Raw genomic sequence first — 19,417 nt, 5'->3', positions numbered from 1 at the left:
CAGCGACGCGCGGGGTGGGCGGGGCTTGGGCTGCCAAGGCGCCGCTTCGCGTGACGTCACGGGACGCTGCGGGTGGTGGCTCAGCCTCTCGACCAATCGCCTCGAGCGACGCGTGGTGGGCGGGGCTTCGGTTGCCGGGATGCGGCTTCGCGCGGCGTCACGTGATGCTGGCGGAGAGAGGCGGGAAGCAGCGCTGCCGCCATCGCCATGGTGAGCGCCGGGACCGGGGCGGGAGCAGAACCACCACCACCACCACCACCACCAGCCACTCTCGTGGTGGGTGTGAGCAGCGCTGCTGCTGAGGCGGGGCGGGAAACTCAGCCCCGGGGCGCCGATCTACTGGGGTAGGGGAGGGCGGACCCAGCGCAGGGATCCTCTCGGAAGGAGAGTCGTTTAGTGGTACAAAAAGTGGAATATTTGTGATTTAAGTTGAGTTGGGTTAATCCAGGTAATTGTGGATTTTGACAGTTAGAATGTCTGAGAGCATGGCTTTCTTATAGCAGGTTTTTTACAAATGGTGTTTTTCCAGACACTGTTACACTTTTCTTTCTTTCGGAGCTGATAACGCAGTGTGTTCGGTGTGGTCTGTGCTGAGCAGCTGTGTCTGCTGCAATCCCCTCTTTGCAGCCTTGCCCTGTCTGAAAGGCAAGGTCAGGCTGAGCTGGCTCCAAAGATCCGAATCACCAAGAGATTTGACTGTTGTGAAGTTCATAATAACATTAAAATCGGTCCTTGGAAATTAATAGAATATGCCTAAGATTTCTGGGAGAATTTATCCACATGCATGTCAGTGGGAAATCTGTTCTGTCCCAGCTCTTGTCTTGCTGCACATGACTGATCGAGATCACTCCCTCATGTTACCCAGGACTGATAAAGGCCTCTTGCTTTGTAAAACTCCAAAATGAGTCTAAGAGAGTTCATTTGCCAGAATTTTTGGTATCACCCTTGGGGCTCCTCTCAGGGCTCCCCTCACTCATGGGTTTATACTGGCTTGGGTTTCGCCCTTGCTCTTCTCTCTTTCCTGAGGGATCCTGTGAGGCACAGTGAGGGGGGAATCGTAAACTGTCATGAGGTCTCCTTGATGCCAAACTGTAAAGCTCCTGGCACTGCAGGGTGTCCCTGAATTAGGAATAGGATAGTTGGGAAACTCATGAGGGACCCAGTGGCAAGGCAGCTGGGAAATTTAAAGAAGGGGAATAATGTGTTTCAGGTGTGGCACTTTTAATTCTTGATGGCATCTTCTGTTTAGTAATGCAAGGAAGATGAGAGAATGTCGCTGTGGGAGCACTCATGACTCACAAAATCATTAAGTAGAATCAGTAGAATCATTAAGGTTAGAAAAACCCTCTAAGACCATTAAATCCAACCGTCAGCCCAACACCACCATACCTGCTAACCATGTCCTGAAGTGCCACATCTACACACTTTATAAATACCTCCAGGGAAGGAGACTCCACCACTTCCCTGGCAGCCTGTTCCAAAACGGATTATGCACTGGTAAACCGACTGAGGCTCCTTTGTGTAGGGTGGTGTGGGAAAATCAGTGTTGCAAACTTAGCAACTTTGTATTGAGTTTATACTCTCAAACACATATTCAAGATACATACAAGAGCCTGCCCATGTGCCTGTGGGTGTGCTCGGCTTTAAACACCTGCCTGAAGCAGCTCAGCTTTGCCCCAGCTCCTCCAGCCTGTGTAGCAGCTTTGTTTGCACCCTGGTTTCAGGATGCAAACTCAAGATTGGTGTTTGTGGCTTAAGTGGGAATGCCACTGTTCATTTTCAAATACACAACTTAGGGGTCTTTTGTTTAATCCAGGTAAAATTACGCTTTTCAATTTCCACGCTGAATTTATTCATGTTGGCAGATGTCCTGTTTTCTGACTTTAAACAGATGTCACTTAGGTAAAATGTGCTCTTTGTTGTGGTTGACTGTCACTGTGTGTGTGATAATCTCCCTTTATTTCTGAGGTGACACCAAGTTAACTGATTCATTAAAGTAGTGTCAAATCTCACAGCGACCTGTAACAAGACTTATGGAGAATTTGTTTAATTTGTTTTGAAAAGCCTTCAGTGACAGGAGCTGTCTAATCTTCTGATATAATTCTATTACTTGATTTTTTTTATAGTTCACTGAGATTTTTTCCTGATATATTCCTTGCTGCAAATGATGCCAGTAATTACTTGTTGTGCCTGTGATGGGTATAAAGATATTCCATTTTTGTATTTTATGTGCAGAAGAACTTGAAGACTGTTGTTTTACCCTTTCTGTTTTTCATATTCTTCTACACTAAAGAAATTTTATGCTTTTAGTATTTTCCTATTGGTAATGTGTTTTTAAAGTTTAGATTTTTTCATTGTGCAATTTTCTCTAAATGTGGTGTTCAATCTGTACATTGTCCACCAACTGAGGTTTCACTGCTACTGAACAGAGCAAAATACTTGGGTTTTGTGTTTTAGATTTTTGTAGCATCAATTTCACAATCCTTTTTTCTCCCCCAGCTGTACTTCATTGCACTCGCACTAGCTGCATCCCACTGTAGCTTTTAATTTTTGTTCTTAGCTTTTGTTGTCAGGCTTATTTTTCCCCATGTATTTTAATTTGGATTTTTGATCATCATTATACTACTTTGTGTTTATCTCTATAGAATTTCAGACCACTTCTCAGTTATTGAAAATCATTTTGAGTTCACCTGCTGTTTATCAAACTGCTTGCCGTCTTTCTCAGCTTAGTATGCGCCCATATTCTGAAAGTGTGGTTTCTGTTTCATTGTTGGTGTAATAAGGAAAATATGAAATAAAGCTAGATGCATGACAGATCATCATGGGACTCCACTTGACTTCTAGTTTGCAAGAGAACTGTTCCTTCTTCATGTACTAGTCATAACTGCTCTTAAATTTAGGCCATAATTCCCTAGTCAGCTTCTCAGACTTTCAGGTGACTTAGATTAGAAACCCAGTCAAAGCCGAATATGTCACATCTGTGGCTTCTCCCTTGCTCACTGTGTCAGAAAATTATTTGTTCTTGACAAATTCATGTTTTGTGTTTTTATTACCTGATTGTCTCCTGAGATGCTCAACAACTGGCTGCTTAACACCTTGCTCCATTTCCTTCCCAAATATTGCATGCAGTCAGGTGAACTGTCTCTCTTGCCCTTCTCCGGTTTGCTTGGACCTCTCTCTCGGGGATGCTCAAAAGTTAAGTGTTTGAAGGTATTCCTGGGATGGTTTTTTGAGGTTTCTTCAGCTGGTATCCTGAATATATCAAGAGCCATTTTACACATGATCCGAGCGTGTCTAACTTCTTTAAACTGTTTTTTCTTTCTCTGTTCTGCAGTTCTGTCCCTTTGTCAAAATCTATTATGTTACCTTGCTGGTTGTAACCTGCTTATTTAGTTTTGTGAATGCTGAAGGGAGAAATGGAGTACTTCTGTTTCCTCTGCTTTCCCTATTATGCAATGGACTAGTCTTTTGGTTTTTTTCTGACCTTTGAAGAGTTACAGAATCCTACTTGTTTCTTTTGCACCTGCAAAGCAGCCAATTTTTCCACGCACATACCCTTCCTCCTGCCAGTTTCCTAAAATACAGTAAGAATAATTTGGTAGCTGGAAGATGGTGGAAAAATAGATATTTTGGGAATGTATGCTGCCCAGTTAGGTATGGACATAGCATTTTGGGACAAGGATAAGTTATGTGACTGTTGTACACCATGACTTTACATGCCTAATCCAACTCAAACATTTTCAAAACATCTTTTCTCAGGAATCATGAATAAAAAAATAAAGGACTCCTTCTAGTAGATTCAAATATTGATCTGCAAGCTAGATTTTAGCCTCGGGAATCTAATTATATTCTGAAAGTAATGAATGTTCTACTAGAAGGTTTGGCAGACCTGTAGTACTGTGTTGCTTCCAGTCAGTTGTATAGATTACATTTGGTTTAACGTACATAATTACTTAGAAAAAACCTGTTAGAAGTCATATCATGGCCACAGAAAGAAAAATGTCATACCTCTGAGTTGGATTAATTTGGACCATGTTTGTGTTAAGCCCTGTGAAGACAACGTGCTGGAAATAGTTATTGTAAAACTAGGCAAATAATTGTGGTGGAAACTAAGGTAAAGGGAGAAATATTCTGAAATGTCCTGCAGTTATTTGTCTTTCTGTGACAGCACTTTGGCTTAAAGGTCAGCTAATCATTGGAAAATAGTTTTCACTGTCATCAGATGACAGTATTTCAGATAAGCTCTAATGTGTTCTGGCATCTTCATTGTACATGTGTGACAGGTTGCTGCTGTGGATGGTGAGCAGTAAATTCCCAAAGGAAAACCTACATATCTCCATCTGAAATCACGGAATTGCAGAATGGTCAAGATTGGAAGGGACCTGTGGAGATCATGCAGTCCAACCCCCCGGCTAAAGCAGGCTCACCTAGAGCAGGCTGCGCAGGAACGTGCCTAGGCAGTTTTTAATACCTATAGAGAAGGAGACTCCAGAACCTCTCTGGGCAGCCTGTTCCAGTGCTTCATCATCCTCACAGTAAAGCTTTTTCTACATGCTGAAATGGAACTTCCCGTGTTCCAGTTTGTGCCCATTGCCCCATGTACTGCTGCTGGGCACCACTGAAAAGAGTCTGGCCCCATCCTCTTGACAGCTGCCCTTTAGATATTTGTAAGCATTGATAGGATCTCCTATTAGTCTTCTCCAGGCTAAACAGACCCAGGTCTCTCAGCCATTCCTTGTAAGAGAGGTGCTTTAGTCCCCTAATCATCTTCATGGGCTCTCTCCAATAGTTCCTTGTCTTTCTTGAGCTGGGGAGCCCAGAACTGGATGCGGGACTCCACATGGGGCCTCACTAGGGCAGAGTAGTGAGAGAGGATAAACCTACCTTGACCTGTTCACCACACTCTTCTTAATGCACGCCAGGATACCACTGGCCTTCTTGGCCACAAGACCACATTGCTGGGTCATGGTTATCTTGTTGTCCACCAGGACTCCCAGGTTCTTCTCTGCAGAGCTGCTTTCCAGCAGGCCAACCCCTAACCTCTACTGGTGCATGGGGTTATTGCTTCGTAGGTACTGGTCTCTGCACTTGCCTTTGTTAAACTTCATTAAGTTCGTCTCCACCCAACTCTCCAGCCTGCCAAGGTCTCACTGAATGACAGCACAGCCTTCTGGTGTCTTACTTCGCTGCTGGAATGCATTATTCTTTAATGGTGACTTTCATGTAATAATGTGGAGAACATATTGAACCATCATCTTAAAAACATTAGGTTTTTTTTTATTGATGAGAATTGATTGCCAGAGAGCAATGGCTTCTGTAGGCCAGTAGTGTGTCACACTGATGTAGAGCCTTGTCGCACTCAGAGAGGCTGAATATAGGTGCTGTTGATGATTTCCTTTCCCTCCACTATTTAAAAGTTATTCTTAACCCTGCACACATCTGACAACTGCACTCTACAAATACTCTTCAAACAACACAATAGGCAAATATTATTTCTGTCTTGCCCATAAAGAAATTGAGGCACATAAAGCCATGTGACTTGTCTAATACGATGCCATCTAGCTTTGATTTTGTAGATGTAGAAGCACATGGCTGGTGGAATTGGAGCGTCCATCTACCTTGGTTCTTTTTGCAAAGTTGGGGGAAAACATATATGAAGTAGACTCTCCTGATGTAGGTTGCTAGAGCTTGCAGTCTTGTAATTTTAAACACAATCTTGAATATATCTGAAGATGAGCAGTTCAGCTTACTTCAACAGAAAAATTTGCAACTGGTATGTTATATGTTTATTGTTGTTGTTTTTATTATCATCAATTAATTGGTAAAATTCCCAGCTTAGGTAATATCAACATGGAAATCTTCAGTTTAGACAGGCAAGAAAAATGAGTAAATTTAAGAAATGCTTTGATTTATCAGTGAAGAAGTCTTATTTTGGGTTCTGGAAAATGAATCTTACGAAGAGAATCAACCAACCCTAGGGCTTGACAACAGTGAGTCTTGGGTACCTCAAGGTCCAGCATTTCCTGGTGTGATCAAATTTTCAGCTGAAGACTTTACAAGGGCAATACAGATCCCGAGGCAGCTGTGGAAGATACTTAGGTTTACAGGATTTTCCTTTGGGAATGAGTAATCTCAACCATACTGAATGAGCTGGTAAAACAGGATAACTTTGGTGAGAAGTCGTCATTCAGATTTGATCATCTAAACAGGCAAAACTTTTCCCTGCTGACAGACTTTCCTGAACAAGTGCATGTTTATAAAGTAACTTTTAGAAGATTTCAAATTATGTACTTCTGGTTGCAAAACAGTTGCTCTTTAAAAAAGAAATGCATTTTTAACTCTTTCAGGAAAAGATCTCTCCCCAAAGAGACATTTTCCTCATGCTTGAGAAGAATTGCTTCTTTAGTCTTAAAATAAGACTCAGTTTCACTGAAGTGCCAGATGGTGATTACATTGGGTTTTTTTCAGGATGACCCTTTCAATTTTAAGCTTACATGACAGAAACAACCATGAAGACAACTTTCCTTTCTTAATGCCTAGCTGTCATTTGCAGCATTTAATCAGAAGGGAATCTAAAGCACAAGGGGGAGAGAAAAAGCAAAATGCTGCCAGATAGCCTTCAAATGCTAATTGCATGGTGAGTCTTCTCATAAGCATGAAAATATGATTTCTTCTTGAACTAGCGTTACCTAATACTGCTAATTTACCTCTTGGGCAGATAGGCTATGTACATTGCTGATGAAAGAGCAGGACCCTTGGCCCTCTGTCAGCATAATGAAAACTGCTAAAAGAATAGAACTTTCCTGTGAGATGTATCTAATTGAGCAAAGGAAAATATTGTTCTAGGAACTTATTTGGGGTTTGGTGCTGCCATCTTTCTGGCATTCATGACACCCTGAGCAATTTTGCGGATGACACTAAACTGGGAGGAAGTGTCAATCTATTGGAGGGTAGGGAAGCTCTGCAAAGGAATCTGGACAGGCTGGATCGATGGGCTGAGGCCGATGGGATGAGGTTTAACAAGGCCAAGTGCCGAGCCCTGCACTTGGGGCACAACAACCCATGCAGCGCAGCACCATGGGCTTGAGGAAGAATGGATCGAAAGCTACCTGGCAGAGAAAGATCTGGGCGTGTTGATCAACAGCAGCTAAATATGAGCCAGCAGTGACTTAGGTGGCCACGAAGGCCAGCAGCATGTTGGCTTGTATCAAAAATGGTGTGGCCAGCAGGACCAGGGAAGTGATTCTCCCCCTGTACTCTGCACTGGTGAGGCCGCACCTTGAGTACTGTGTTCAGTTTTGGGCCCCTCACTATAACAAAGACATTGAGGTCCTGGAGCATGTCCAGAGAAGAGGGATGAAACTGGTGAAGGGGCTGGAGCACAAGCCTTATGAGGGGCAGCTGAGGGAACTGGGGTTGTTTAGCCTTGAGAAGAGGAGGCTGTGAGGAGATCTTATTGCTCTCTACAACTGCCTGAAATGAGGTTGCAGAGAAGTGGGTGTTGCTCTCTTCTCCTGGGTGATAGGTGATAGGACAAGAGGGAATGGCCTGAAGCTGCACCGAGGGAAGTTTTGGTTGGACATTAGGAAAAATTTCTTCACAGAAAGGGTTCTCAAGCACTGGTAGAGGCTGCCCAAGGAGTCATCGTCCCTGGAGGTGTTTAAAAGGTGGGTAGATGAGGTGCTTGGTGACTTGATTTAGTAGCAGACAGGTACAGTTGGAGTTGATGATCTTGAAGGTCTTTTCTAACTTAATGATTCTATGATTACGTGCTATATAAAATGCCACCTTACATATATAAACTTGACAGAGTCAGGATCCGTGGGAAAAATTACCTCCTACTCTAGCCAAGTCTTGACTATGGCTCATAGAAATTGCTGTCTCTCTAAAAATAATTTTAGATGCATTTATGGCTCTTCTGCCTGGTGTGGCTTAATTAGTTTTCTGTATGAGAGGCATAGTTTCTCCTGGAGAAACTGGCTGCTCGTGGTTTCAGTGGATGTGCTGTTGGATGTGTAAAAAACTGGCTGGATGGTCAGGCCCGAAGAGTGGTGGTGAATGGAGTTAAATCCAGTTGGCAGCCTGTCACCAGTGGTGTTCCCCAGGGCTCGATGCTGGGGTCAATTCTGTTTAATATCTTTATTGATGATGTGGATAAGGGGATCAAGTGCTCCCTCAGTAAGTTTGCAGATGACACCCAGTTCATCTGGAGGAATGCTCATCTGCTTGAGGAAAGGAAGACTCTCCAGAGGGATCTTGAGAGGGTAGATCAATAGACTGAGGCCAATTGCGTAAAGTTCAACAAGGCCAAGTGCTGGGTCCTGCATTTGGGTCACAACAACCCCGTGCAATGCTATGGGCTTGGGGAAGAGTGCCTGGAAAGCTGTCTGGAGGAGAAGGACCTGGGGGTGCTGGCCAGCACCTGGCTGAACATGAGCCAGCAGCGTGCCCAGGTGGCCAAGAAGGCCAACAGCATCCTGACTTGTATCAGAAATGGTGTGGCCAGCAGGAGCAGGGAAGTGATTGTGCCCCTGTACATGGCACTGGTGAGGCTGCACCTTGAATCCTGTGTTCACTACAAGAAAGACAATGAGGTGCTGGAGTGCATGCAAAGCAGAAAACATATCCTGCTGCTAAACATGGCTTTTAAAATAAAGGAAGATTTTTGAGGATGTTCTTGATGACACTTGGCAACAATTTAGTAAGAGGAATAGGATAAGAGATAGATACTAATTACCTAATGTCAAATTTCCTGTTATTCTCCTTTTTATCACCCAAAATTTTCTTTCAGGATCCTTCAGATTATAGGTGCAGTTCTCAATAACTTTGACACACCTGTTCTAATCGTATGTTGGTGTTTTATTTATATTGTCAGAAATTGAAGAAATTCAGGAATTGTTCAGTGAACCATTGCCAGTAATAAAGAAAAATTACATCCTTTCCTTTCAGCTTGCAATATAAAATAATAGAATTTGATGAGAAAGCTAGTGATTATTTAGAAAATTGTTCCAGGCAGATTTGATGTGCATAAAATTTATGCTTAAGAATGTTTTGTTGGAGCTCTTAATTTTTTGAAATCATATGCGGACCCATGTTAATCTCTGAAGCCAACAGATCTGTGTAGCCTCTGAATGGATCTTTGAGCAGGACTGGTACACACTGGTAGTAACAATCGCAGAATCATCGTTCAGATTGGACGGGACTTTCTGTTTTTATCCGGTCTGACTGCCTGCCTAAAATAGGTTTAATTGCATCATGGTGGTCCAGGCCATGTCCAGACAAGTCCTGAACATCTCCAGAGGTGGAGATTGCATGCCTTCTCTGGGCAGCCTGTTCCAGTGTTTGACCACCCTCTTGGTAAATATTTTTTCCTAATATGTAACTGAAAACCTTCCTGTTTCAGTGTGTGTCCTTTGTGGGTTTTACTGTTGCTGTGTGATTCTGAGAAGAGTCTAGCTCCATTTTCTTTCTGTCTTCCAGTCAGATAGTTGTACACAGCAGTAAAGTCACCCTCAGGCTTCCCTTCTCCAAGCTGAGAAGGCATTGTTCTCCCAGCCTTGTCTCATGTGTTGAGTTCTCCAGCCTCTTGACTGTTTGAGTGGGCAGTGGCTAAATACAGAAAACTAAACTTTCTTTCTTTTTCTGTTCAATAGTGTCTCTTTCATTTAACCCAAAGCATTAATGAGCCTCTAAAAAGTGTTTTCGGCAGTGCAGTTGAGCATTTTAATGTCTATTTCTAAAAAATGTATGTTGATCCAGTACATCCAGGTGGGATACTCTGTTAATCGTTAACTGGCTGGTGAGAAACAGTGGTAGTAGGGAACAACTATTGCTGTGAGCTGTGAGCCTGAAGAGGGCTTTTTTCCATCAAAATTGACCTTTAACTATAATTGATGGTTATTCCTGGTAGCCACAAAAGTACTCTTTCCTGGAAGTAGGCACTGTGCTTGGCCTAGGCCTCCCAAACGGTTGTGTGTTCACTTGTGTGCTTACACAGATGGAAACCAGAGGCACCAGTGCCTACATAGCATGCCAGGGTCACTCAGCAGCGTTTTATGTGTGGAACCTAGTAGTTCTTTCCTAGCCAACAAAGTGGAAGGAAAAAACAATCTGAGGTTTAATAAAGGGAGTACATTTTTGTGTAGGTGGGCTTTGGAATACAGTGCCACAGCTTATGAGTAAGAATGAGAGTGTGGCAAGTGTTTGCATGTGTAACGAGAATAGCCCCAGATCAAGTAAGCACACAGTAAAGGTAGAAATTCTTGGTTTCCTCACACTAATGCGGATAGGGAAATAAGGTTCCAGTATGAGATAAATCTTTGTGAGGTGGCCCTTGCAAGTTGTCCTGGAGCAGACAGCTCTGACATTCATTTAAAACAATGTGGCATTGGCATTTTTGGAGGCAGGGTGTTGAAGAATGCCACATGCTCGTGTGGTAGCAGTTTTCCCATGTGAAAGGACTGTATTGCCCAGGCTGTGGTGATTTATGCTTTACAACTTAGTAATTTCTACGTATTCTTAAAAGGTTACTATTTTTGAGGCACAGTGCACTAGGAAGAGTTAGCAAACAGAGCCAGGTTCTTCCTGATCATTCAGAAAATTCTTGAGGTTTAAATAAGGCACCCCACCTCTCCTCGAGCACTAGATGGTGCTCCTGTATTTGCAAAGAAGCCTCTCTCACCAGAGATGTGTTCTGGAGAGCCTGTTTCATTGTCTTTGCATGTATTCTTCAATACTTTCAACTACCTTAATTATTTAAAAAATCACACTTGTTCTGCAGAATATTCTAACGCGCTTTGAAAGAGAGACACCTATAAGAGAGGTCTACAGATGGGAGGGGGGAGATCTGGGTGTGCATGCTTGAGGCTGTGTAAAAGTTCTTCACATGAGCACAGGCAGGTGTGATCCTGGAAATAAGGATCAACTAACTGAGCTGCCTCTGCCATGTTTTTGGCAAAAGCAAGGGGGATTTATAATGTCTAAATAGTATGAATTTTTTTTTTATTTAGTAAATCTTGCTATACTTTCACGAAAGGAATGATGATTATTATTCCCATGTTACAAATGGATAATGTAGGAAATATAGCCGCCTTTTCTTAAAAAGTGCTGAATATCAAATGCACTAATGCCAGGGGCAGCTGTGAAGGTGGAACTAAGCAACTTCACCAAAACTGTGTATGGGATTAGAATCTCTTGGTCATTGTCTGCATCCTGCAGAGGCCTTTGCATCTCTGGGAAATAATGTAGTCTCATCGTAACTGTGATGACAAAAGCATTATGCTCTGGGAGAACTGTTGTAGAACAATTCTCCATAAGGTGAAGCTGTAAAAGTCCTCTAGGACTGGCAGAGTTTAAGAAAACAATTATACTTACCCACTTTGCTTCCTCAAACCCACAGAAGTTTTCACTTTTTGACAGTTTTACTAATGGAAAGTTGTTGAACAGCCTTTATCATGGGAACTTCTGCTCACAGGTAACTTGTCACTAGTCTGACTTCAGAATAAAGGGTATGTGACCATGACATCTATACTAGATGAAATTCAGATTTAGTCCAGCTACCTTAGAATTAATATTTGACAGAACCTGAGAAAAAATAGTATTTTAATGTCAACATTTGGTTAAACAGTACTCAGACAAAATGCTTGCTTTAAGTGCCCATGGTGGTAAATAAGTCTGCTTCATTGGATTGTAAATTGCTACTCAGCTGTTATAAGCTCTGATTGTTCAAGGTAGATGCAGCATTTGTGGTCTTTGGAGCATTCACAGGAGCTCCTGGGTGCTGGCTGAAGGGCCCTCTCTTCCTTAGATGGGATTCCAAGGCAACCAAATGGTTCTTTTTAAAAACGCTTTTCAGAAGATTATAATGAGCTGAGATAATCTGAAGATGCTGTAGGCATTATACTACTTTGAAGTGCTGTTGACAGCCTTGGTTCAGGGTTTGTAGGTGTTTCCTTTCAAGCTTCTATTTCCAACTGTTCATAACTTTCTGAAATTTTAACCACTGTGCTAGAAAGTTTCCAGACAGTTTCCACTGGAAGCTGAAAATTTAATGGAAGAATTGAATAAGAATATGTGGGGAAAAAAATTGAAAACATTTTGGAATCCTAATTGAAAAAAAAAATAAGTTCAGTATTCCTCTGAAGAACTTTAGTTCTGAAAAGATTGGAAATGAAAAGCTGAAATTTTGCCAGAATGGTTGCTGTAGAAGAAGACTGCCTTGGAGTATTGCCTTCAGCTTTATTGTTGGGCCGAGTTTTGAGCCTTTCAAAGATATTTTTCTTGTATGTACAATGTAGGTTGGATCTTGTAATGGGATGTGCTCAGGTAGCTCAATCTATGTGCAGCACTGTTGGGCTTTCTGGGATCATTTGCAGACAATGACCTCGTTGAAGTCAGAGCCTCGGCATTCAACAGCTGACCATGGCAGGTTAGTTCTGCCACTACTGACTGAGTAGATGCGAAGCACCTAAACTTGATGCTCAAGTGTAGTTATGTGAGATGTCTTGTGTTACAAATGTTGTTGTGAGTCAGGCAACAGCTCTGCTTGCATTAAGATCACTGTGAGACTGGAGTGAGTGGAGGCAGACAAGCAGGTGCTGAGCACTACTGACTACTCTTAGAGGATTTACCTGTGATCATGTAATTAAGAGTACAATAAGTAATGATCTGAAGCTTTATAAGGTGCATCTTGTAACATATATTAAGTGGTGACATATTTGCCTAAAGACAAGGTTTAGCTGGTCTTCTAAAGCTAAATCTGTCTTCACAAGCCAGTAAATAGAGAAATTGTGTTCCATATTTAGAAAAATAACACGAATCCTATAACTGAGCACTTAACTATAACATGTAATTGCAAAAGAGTTGAGTTAATGGTTGAGGATTTGAATTCTTAATTTTCTTATATGAGAGGCTGGAAGGAAAAAGAACAAGTTACACTAATCATGCCTACACACTTCACGGGAAGCTTGCAGAATTTATATAATCTAGTAGTAAAAGAAGATTTCTTGCTTAGTAAGTTGACAGAACGGCCAGATAATTTTGCTGATGTGAGGTGGGTTTGCAGATTCCTAAATCTGAGAAGAAAATTTGAGGGCTTCAGTCTTTTAGAGCTGTGTTCATCATGATCCCTGAGCATATGGGCATGATTTACTGAACTGAGATCCCCGTCCATGAGGAAGACTGACTTGGTTAGTGCTACAGAGACTGAACTATCCTATGTTACTTGGCAACAGATGGTCCAGGCAGCAATAGCCACAGGAACACATCTAGTTCAAAAGGCTTCTGAGAAGTCTAGGAACCAGCAACATTGGGAGTTAGAGGGCTGTGGTCTAAAAGAAGTAGCACCTGTTTGCAGTAAGGTGGATGTAAATGTAAAAATACAAGTGTCTGCTCAATAGATTTCCAAAGACAATTAAGAATTTTAATAATATAACCAATACTTAATTAGTTTGAAATAGCCTGGAATTTGTGAAATTTCTAATTGGCAGGATTTTCTTTCTACAAAGGGAGTATGAAAGGAGATATGCTTACATAATTCAGCAGTGAGCTTCTGAATATGAGGTTTAGATTGAAAATCATCTGTAGTTAAGACACTGTTGTGGACATTGCAATTGCCAGCTCTTTCTCCATTTGAAAAGTGATGTTTTGAATTTTTAATCTGTTTTTTTTTTTCTTTTTTTGACTAAAGAGAAGCCTGTTGAGAAAGTGGGGGGGCTGCAAAATTCGAGTTCTGAAAACTATACCAGCTTATGTGTCAGAAACATGAATAGAAGAGGAGGAGGAAAACAAGTTTTAAAAGACAGAACTAATTGAGTACTCTGTCTACACAGTGTTGTGGATTTAAGTTTGTCCTGGAAAATATCCTGTATTATAGGAACTGTGAAGGCAGAAGGTGTGAAGATGTGTTGACTAACACAATAAGCCTGCTCTGCTGAGGATTCATTTCAGGATTTAAGGTGCATTACCATGCTGAAACTGAGAACACTTTCTGCCACTCAGAATGTTATTTGTTAAATACCACCAGTGGATCTGAAGCCTCTTGTTTCTGTCTTGTAAAATTGTCGATAACATTGAATGGCTTAGCTACTTTGGCACTTTTTTCCTTTCCTTTTTCTTTCACAAGTGGAGATTTTCCTTTTAAATAATTATTTATGATGGAAAATTACTTGTGGCGTGCAAATAGAAATCTTCATACAGGTGCTTTCAACCTGTTTGTCTCATAAAACCAAAGTTTGTGTGATCACAACCTGCTTGTGTGTATATGACCACTATCTCATGTCCTAAGTCTGACCCATCCTGTCCCCCTCCTCCATAAGTCTGAAATTTACTGACAGATTTCAGTCAGATTTGGCAGAGGGATAATGATATTCCTCCCGGTGTCATGAGAATGGGGAGGCGGAAGAAAACCTCTTAAGGCACCTTTGAAGAAAGACTTCAGTGTGAGCTGGACTCTAGTTTGACAGCAGAGAATCCAGGTGGCTATGAGCCTTTATTCAGTGCCTGAGCTGTGGTCGAAACAGTCAAGGATGAGAAACATGGGTATAGACAACCAGGCCTCATTATTTCTTGTGTTTGCAGAAGTACTTGTCATTTAGTAATGACAAGGGATTCTAGAGAAAGGCAGAGAATAGTGGTTTGGAAGCGTATTTTTTTAAGATCGTTGCCTGTTGTTGTTAGATGTACCGGCCACCTTGTTCAGTGAAACTGAGGGCCGTGCAGTACCTGGAAACTACAAAGATAATTATGTTTGATAAGAATGCAAGTGGTTTGGTCAGTGATTAAGTGACACCATTCATTTTTCTAACTGTTTCTTTCCTTTCTGAGATTTGTTTTGCTGTAGCAGTCCAGTCATAGGTTGTATAAAAGGCAGTTAAGCTGTCTGTTTTGTATAAGCTAGAATTGCTGTGCAGCTTTTGTAATATAAGTATTCATTTTATTTACTAGTGCTCAGAGTGTTGCAAGCCCTCCCATGATAAGTATTTAGTATTAGCTGGAGAAAAGAGGCACAAAAGGTTAAGTTGATGTGTCTGAGGTTTAACAGAAGTCTGTGAAGAGCTGGAAATGCAGGAATCCCTGTCCTGTTTTCTATTTTCCATCAACTTTTATTTAGCAAACCTGAAGGCTGTTCGTGATTTCTGCTACCCACCCACCCCCACAGGTGAAAATTGATTGCACAAATGGAATAGGGAAGCTCATTAAGTATTATGGCATCTACTAATGTAATTTAGCTTAACGTGTCCTGTTTGATGTCTTTACTTGATCATTTTATATAACATTTTTGTAGCTATTCCAATTGTTTTAAGTGGTTTTGACTTTTCTCTTTCAGCTTTATAGATTCGTCTGCAGGGGACTGTCACATTTGAGTTCCCCTTGAAAGAAAACCAGTCCTAGTGCACTGGTTGAGACAATCTTAAAGCTAATTGAAGTCACTTTTTTTTGTCTAATGTTCTGGATTGACGAGCCTTCAGTGCTACTTGGAAAGCCTGGTGTACTGCGGACCCACAGTTCGCTAGACAGATGCACCTGAAAGCATTCAGCCAAAAATCAAACAAAGCTAGCCGGATATTATAATGGGAGAACAGTAAAGCTAATAGCACTGAACCATTTAAAGCAATCAAAGTATTTCTGAGGCTCTTAGCAAAGGAGGTGAAACTGTACAGTGCTTATATCTGTAGCCTGCTGGGGGAGCAGAAGGCTGTGAGTGGCTGCCTTTGAGGAAGGTGGAGATAGGTCTGGCTGAAATTCATGACTCTTGCTCCTTTAATAAACAAGCAGACTAGCTGATGTTGGAGTCAGACAGCCTCATGATAAGTTTTACAATAATTTGTATCCTTGTCCATTGATACCATCCCATTTTTATAAAAACATTCTTACTCTTCCAAAATATTTTTGAGAGTGCCACCAGCCTGGTTCGGGGGTGGGGAAGATCAAGTTGTGAAAGCAACAGTTTTCCTAAAATTTTTTTTCATCTCGATTCTTAAGATCAGTGCTTGACTACAGCTTTTCCCTGTGGCAGCACGGAGCTTTACAAAATATGGGATACAGATATCAAGATGGATCCTTTTGTCTCTGATTCAGCTTTTACTAAGATTTGTGCAGTCATCTTATTGCTTTGTTGGGAGTTGAATCAGGTACTTTGATTCTTTGCCTCTCTTGTCTGATTTCAGTCACTGAGTCACTTAGAAAATTGAAGGAGCAGCAGACACGAAGCTGCCCACTTAAAATGTAGCAGTAGTCTTCATGACTCTTAAACTTGTGAAAATGTGGGCAGCAGGTCGTGAGCCTCTGTCAAATACATCATGCATGTTGAAGTTCCTGATAGTATGTATAAGCCTCATAGAGACGAGATTGCCAATAGCATGTAAAGATGCACTTTCTAGATACCTAGGGGCTTTTCTAATTTTAAGAAATATTTTGATACTGTTTCATATGAAGTTCTCGTGAGTAATAAGCTAAAGGAGTTGTGATACATTGCAGGCTGATAACTAGTTTAAGCATAGGCAGTTGTTTCCTCACAATTACAGCTCAAAAGCATGAAGTAACAAACTGACAGAAAAACACTAACATCAGGCTTATTGATGAGGCAGAATTATCTGTAGAATGGAAAAAAGGAAGTCATGCCAAAGGCAGGATCTTATGTTGCCCATATACTAGTAAGGGAAATCATCTGAACTGCTCTTCCTTAGACTGTGTTAAGTCTGTGAGTGCATATGACCGTCAGAAAACAAATTCCATTGCTCCTGCTTCCCTACGTTCTCCATTTGTAAGAGAAATTCTAGGATGAAATTTCTAGTCAAAACTAGAGGAAGAGGACAGAAGTACTCATCCCAGAGTAGAGTAAAACAATGTGGCAGTCAGGATGCATCTTGGAGCTGGGAAAAAATGGGTCCAGATGTATGTTCTGCATTGTTTGGACCAGAGGGATAAAACTGGTTCTCTACATTCCCATGCAAGTTCCTTAGTCCCTGAGCTGCTGTTCTACCACTGTTGTTTCTCATCAAAACCTTTGGAAGATCTGCGTTTGTTTTACTGTGGAACAGAAGCCCTTTGGAAGTTTAAAAGGTTTACAAGACAAGAGATCATTTCCTGTCCAACTTGCTAAGTGTCCTGCTTTCTGCTTATGAGTTTCCTTGGCAGCTATGTTTCAGACAAACCATTTCCCTCTGCAGCAGAGGTCATTGGTGGGCACAGTTCTTTCATAAATGCTTAGATTTAGCTTCCAGAACTTAGTCCCATACTAGCTAAGAATGGCTGGTTCCTTCACCACTTTCAGAATTCAGTACAAAATTTAATTTTTTAAATTCAGCTGTACGTCAGTAAGAGTTTCTCATGTGCACAGAGCCATCCTGCTGCATATTCATACGTACTAACATAAACAAAAAAGCGTAAGCTGGCAAAATCTATACATGCATCCAAATGTTTTTCCATGCAGCTTGTAAAAGGAGGAAGAAAGAAAAAAGATGATTGTTTCCATGTTCACAGTAGATGAGCTCTTGACATCACTGATTCCAGTGGCCCTAGATTTTGCCGTAAAAAGGGACTGTAAACATTAAAGTGCTGATGACTGATACTGGTGACTAAATGAAAAATCTAATGGTGTTTTCCTTGCTTGTTCATATAAATACATTACTTCCCTGAGACAAGGAACCATGGAAATTTTTGGAGTTTTGCTTAAATGAAAGTTAGTAGCTTCTCTGACATCTGCTATCTAGAAAATATATTTGAAAGAGATGCTGTAGTGTAAAATAAGTAGCATGGAGTAATGCAGTTACATATATCTTCATGTTATGAGGAGGCATTGGTTAAGAGTGGTGCATCTTTTTAAATTTCATACATCGATAATGAACTTTTGGAGATAGTACTCCAGAAACAAGCTCTGTTTTTATTTTTAGACAAGCTGTTTGGTGGAGAACTACTTCTCTATAACATCCATCCTTGACAAGATGATGGTCAAATTGGTCGATCAAATGTTTGTCTTGTCTTCCAGCAGTATGAATGAATTTAAGATCAAGGTTGAAATTAATCTTTATTCATTACCTGCCAACCCTTATTATTGCTAGCAGCACTGACATGCCTGTATAGGAGAATTATGGTGTGAGTTCTTATGCAAGAAAGAGTTTATTCTGGCTTACATATCTCTACAATGAAGGCAGTGTGAACGAAGACACAAGCATGACTGGATTAAGTAAGGGCCAGAAACCAAGGTAAGTCCCCAGGGAGATTTTGTGCTGGATGCTGTACTAAGACACGAGTTTAAGTATTGTCAAAGGCTGCAGTATATAGCGTAGAGATAACACAGAAGTTAAAGTAGCTCATGCAAATAAAACTTTAATTGCTCTACAGACTTCTAAAGTTAGAAATGAAAGCTTTACATCATTCACAGAACACTGTCCTGCCCCCACTGCGTAAATCTCTCTGTAATCATAGAATCATAGGATGGTTTGGTTTGGGAGGTGTCTCATGGGCAGGGATACCTTCCTCCAGACCAAGCTGCTCCAAGCCCCATCCAGCCTGGCCTTGAACACCTTCAGGGGTGGGGCTTCCATAACTTCTCTGGGAAACCTGTGCCAATGCCTCACCGCCCTCATCATGAAGAATTTCTTCCTAATATCTAATCTAAATCTTCCCCCCTCTAATTTAAAGCCATTCCCCTTCATCCTATCACTCCATGCCCTTGTAAAATGTCCCTCCCCAGCTTTCTTGTAGCCCCCTTTCAGGTACTGGAAGGCCACTATAAGGTCTCCTCAGACACTTTTATATAGTCATGTAATTTAAAAAATCATGTACTTATTTCTTTGTTTTGCAGTGTAGGGGTACCATAAGGGCTGCCAGGACAATGAAGTGCTTGCCGTGTATTCCTCTCATTGTAAAATCCAGAAATTGTTTTTCATTATCTTTTTCTTCCCCTTGCTGCTTGTCTTAGGCCTTCAACCTGCAAAAGCACTTAGTCCTAAGTCAATTTTAAGCTGAAAATGCTGAAGGAAAAAATTCACTGACAGCAAAAGCAAGATCACTGTTGTTTTTTTGTATTTTTTCTATTTTGACATGATTTGGGATATTTTTGTGGTTTTAGTTTGGGTTTTTTTTGTTTTTAACGTCTATATGTCCATAGGCTTGCACTCACCAGGAAAGTTAGTATGTTTCTTTACCTGAAAGATGATGTTTCAGAACAGTCATGGAAGCTTATGAAAACTCTCTCTGTCCTGTTGCTTACTGAGCAGTCTTAGAAATAACTGAACTGCTGCTGTTTTCTAAAATCTGAAGTACTAAAAAGGCCTGCATGGCTTCAACTTGAACTCCCAGTTGTCCCTGAATGTTTAAGATGTATAAGAGAAGATTAGAGATACCACTGAACAGTGGAAGCCTGTGACAAGCCCATGCTTTCTCTTGGGGGCAGTGATATGATTTAGTAACTGTC

At 41.3% G+C, this 19,417-nt stretch overlaps 1 protein-coding gene across 2 annotated transcripts in view; it reads left to right on the top strand.

Annotated features, from left to right (window-relative positions):
• Positions 1–134: 134 nt before the first annotated feature.
• Positions 135–19,417, top strand: part of NME7 (NME/NM23 family member 7) — a 96,812-nt gene continuing 77,529 nt past the window's right edge. The window contains exon 1 of one of the 2 annotated variants that reach the window (XM_054059868.1): positions 135–210. In XM_054059868.1, the coding sequence (XP_053915843.1) occupies positions 208–210 (3 nt within the window). In that variant the 5' untranslated portion in view covers positions 135–207. Of the gene's footprint in view, positions 277–19,417 lie in introns of both variants that reach the window. The other variant, XM_054059863.1, reaches the window with a different exon arrangement.

This window comes from Cuculus canorus, chromosome 1, assembly GCF_017976375.1.
Source record: "Cuculus canorus isolate bCucCan1 chromosome 1, bCucCan1.pri, whole genome shotgun sequence".
Lineage (NCBI taxonomy): Eukaryota > Metazoa > Chordata > Aves > Cuculiformes > Cuculidae > Cuculus > Cuculus canorus.
Note: the sequence above shows the minus strand (reverse complement) of the source record. Positions and strands in the feature narration are given on the sequence as shown.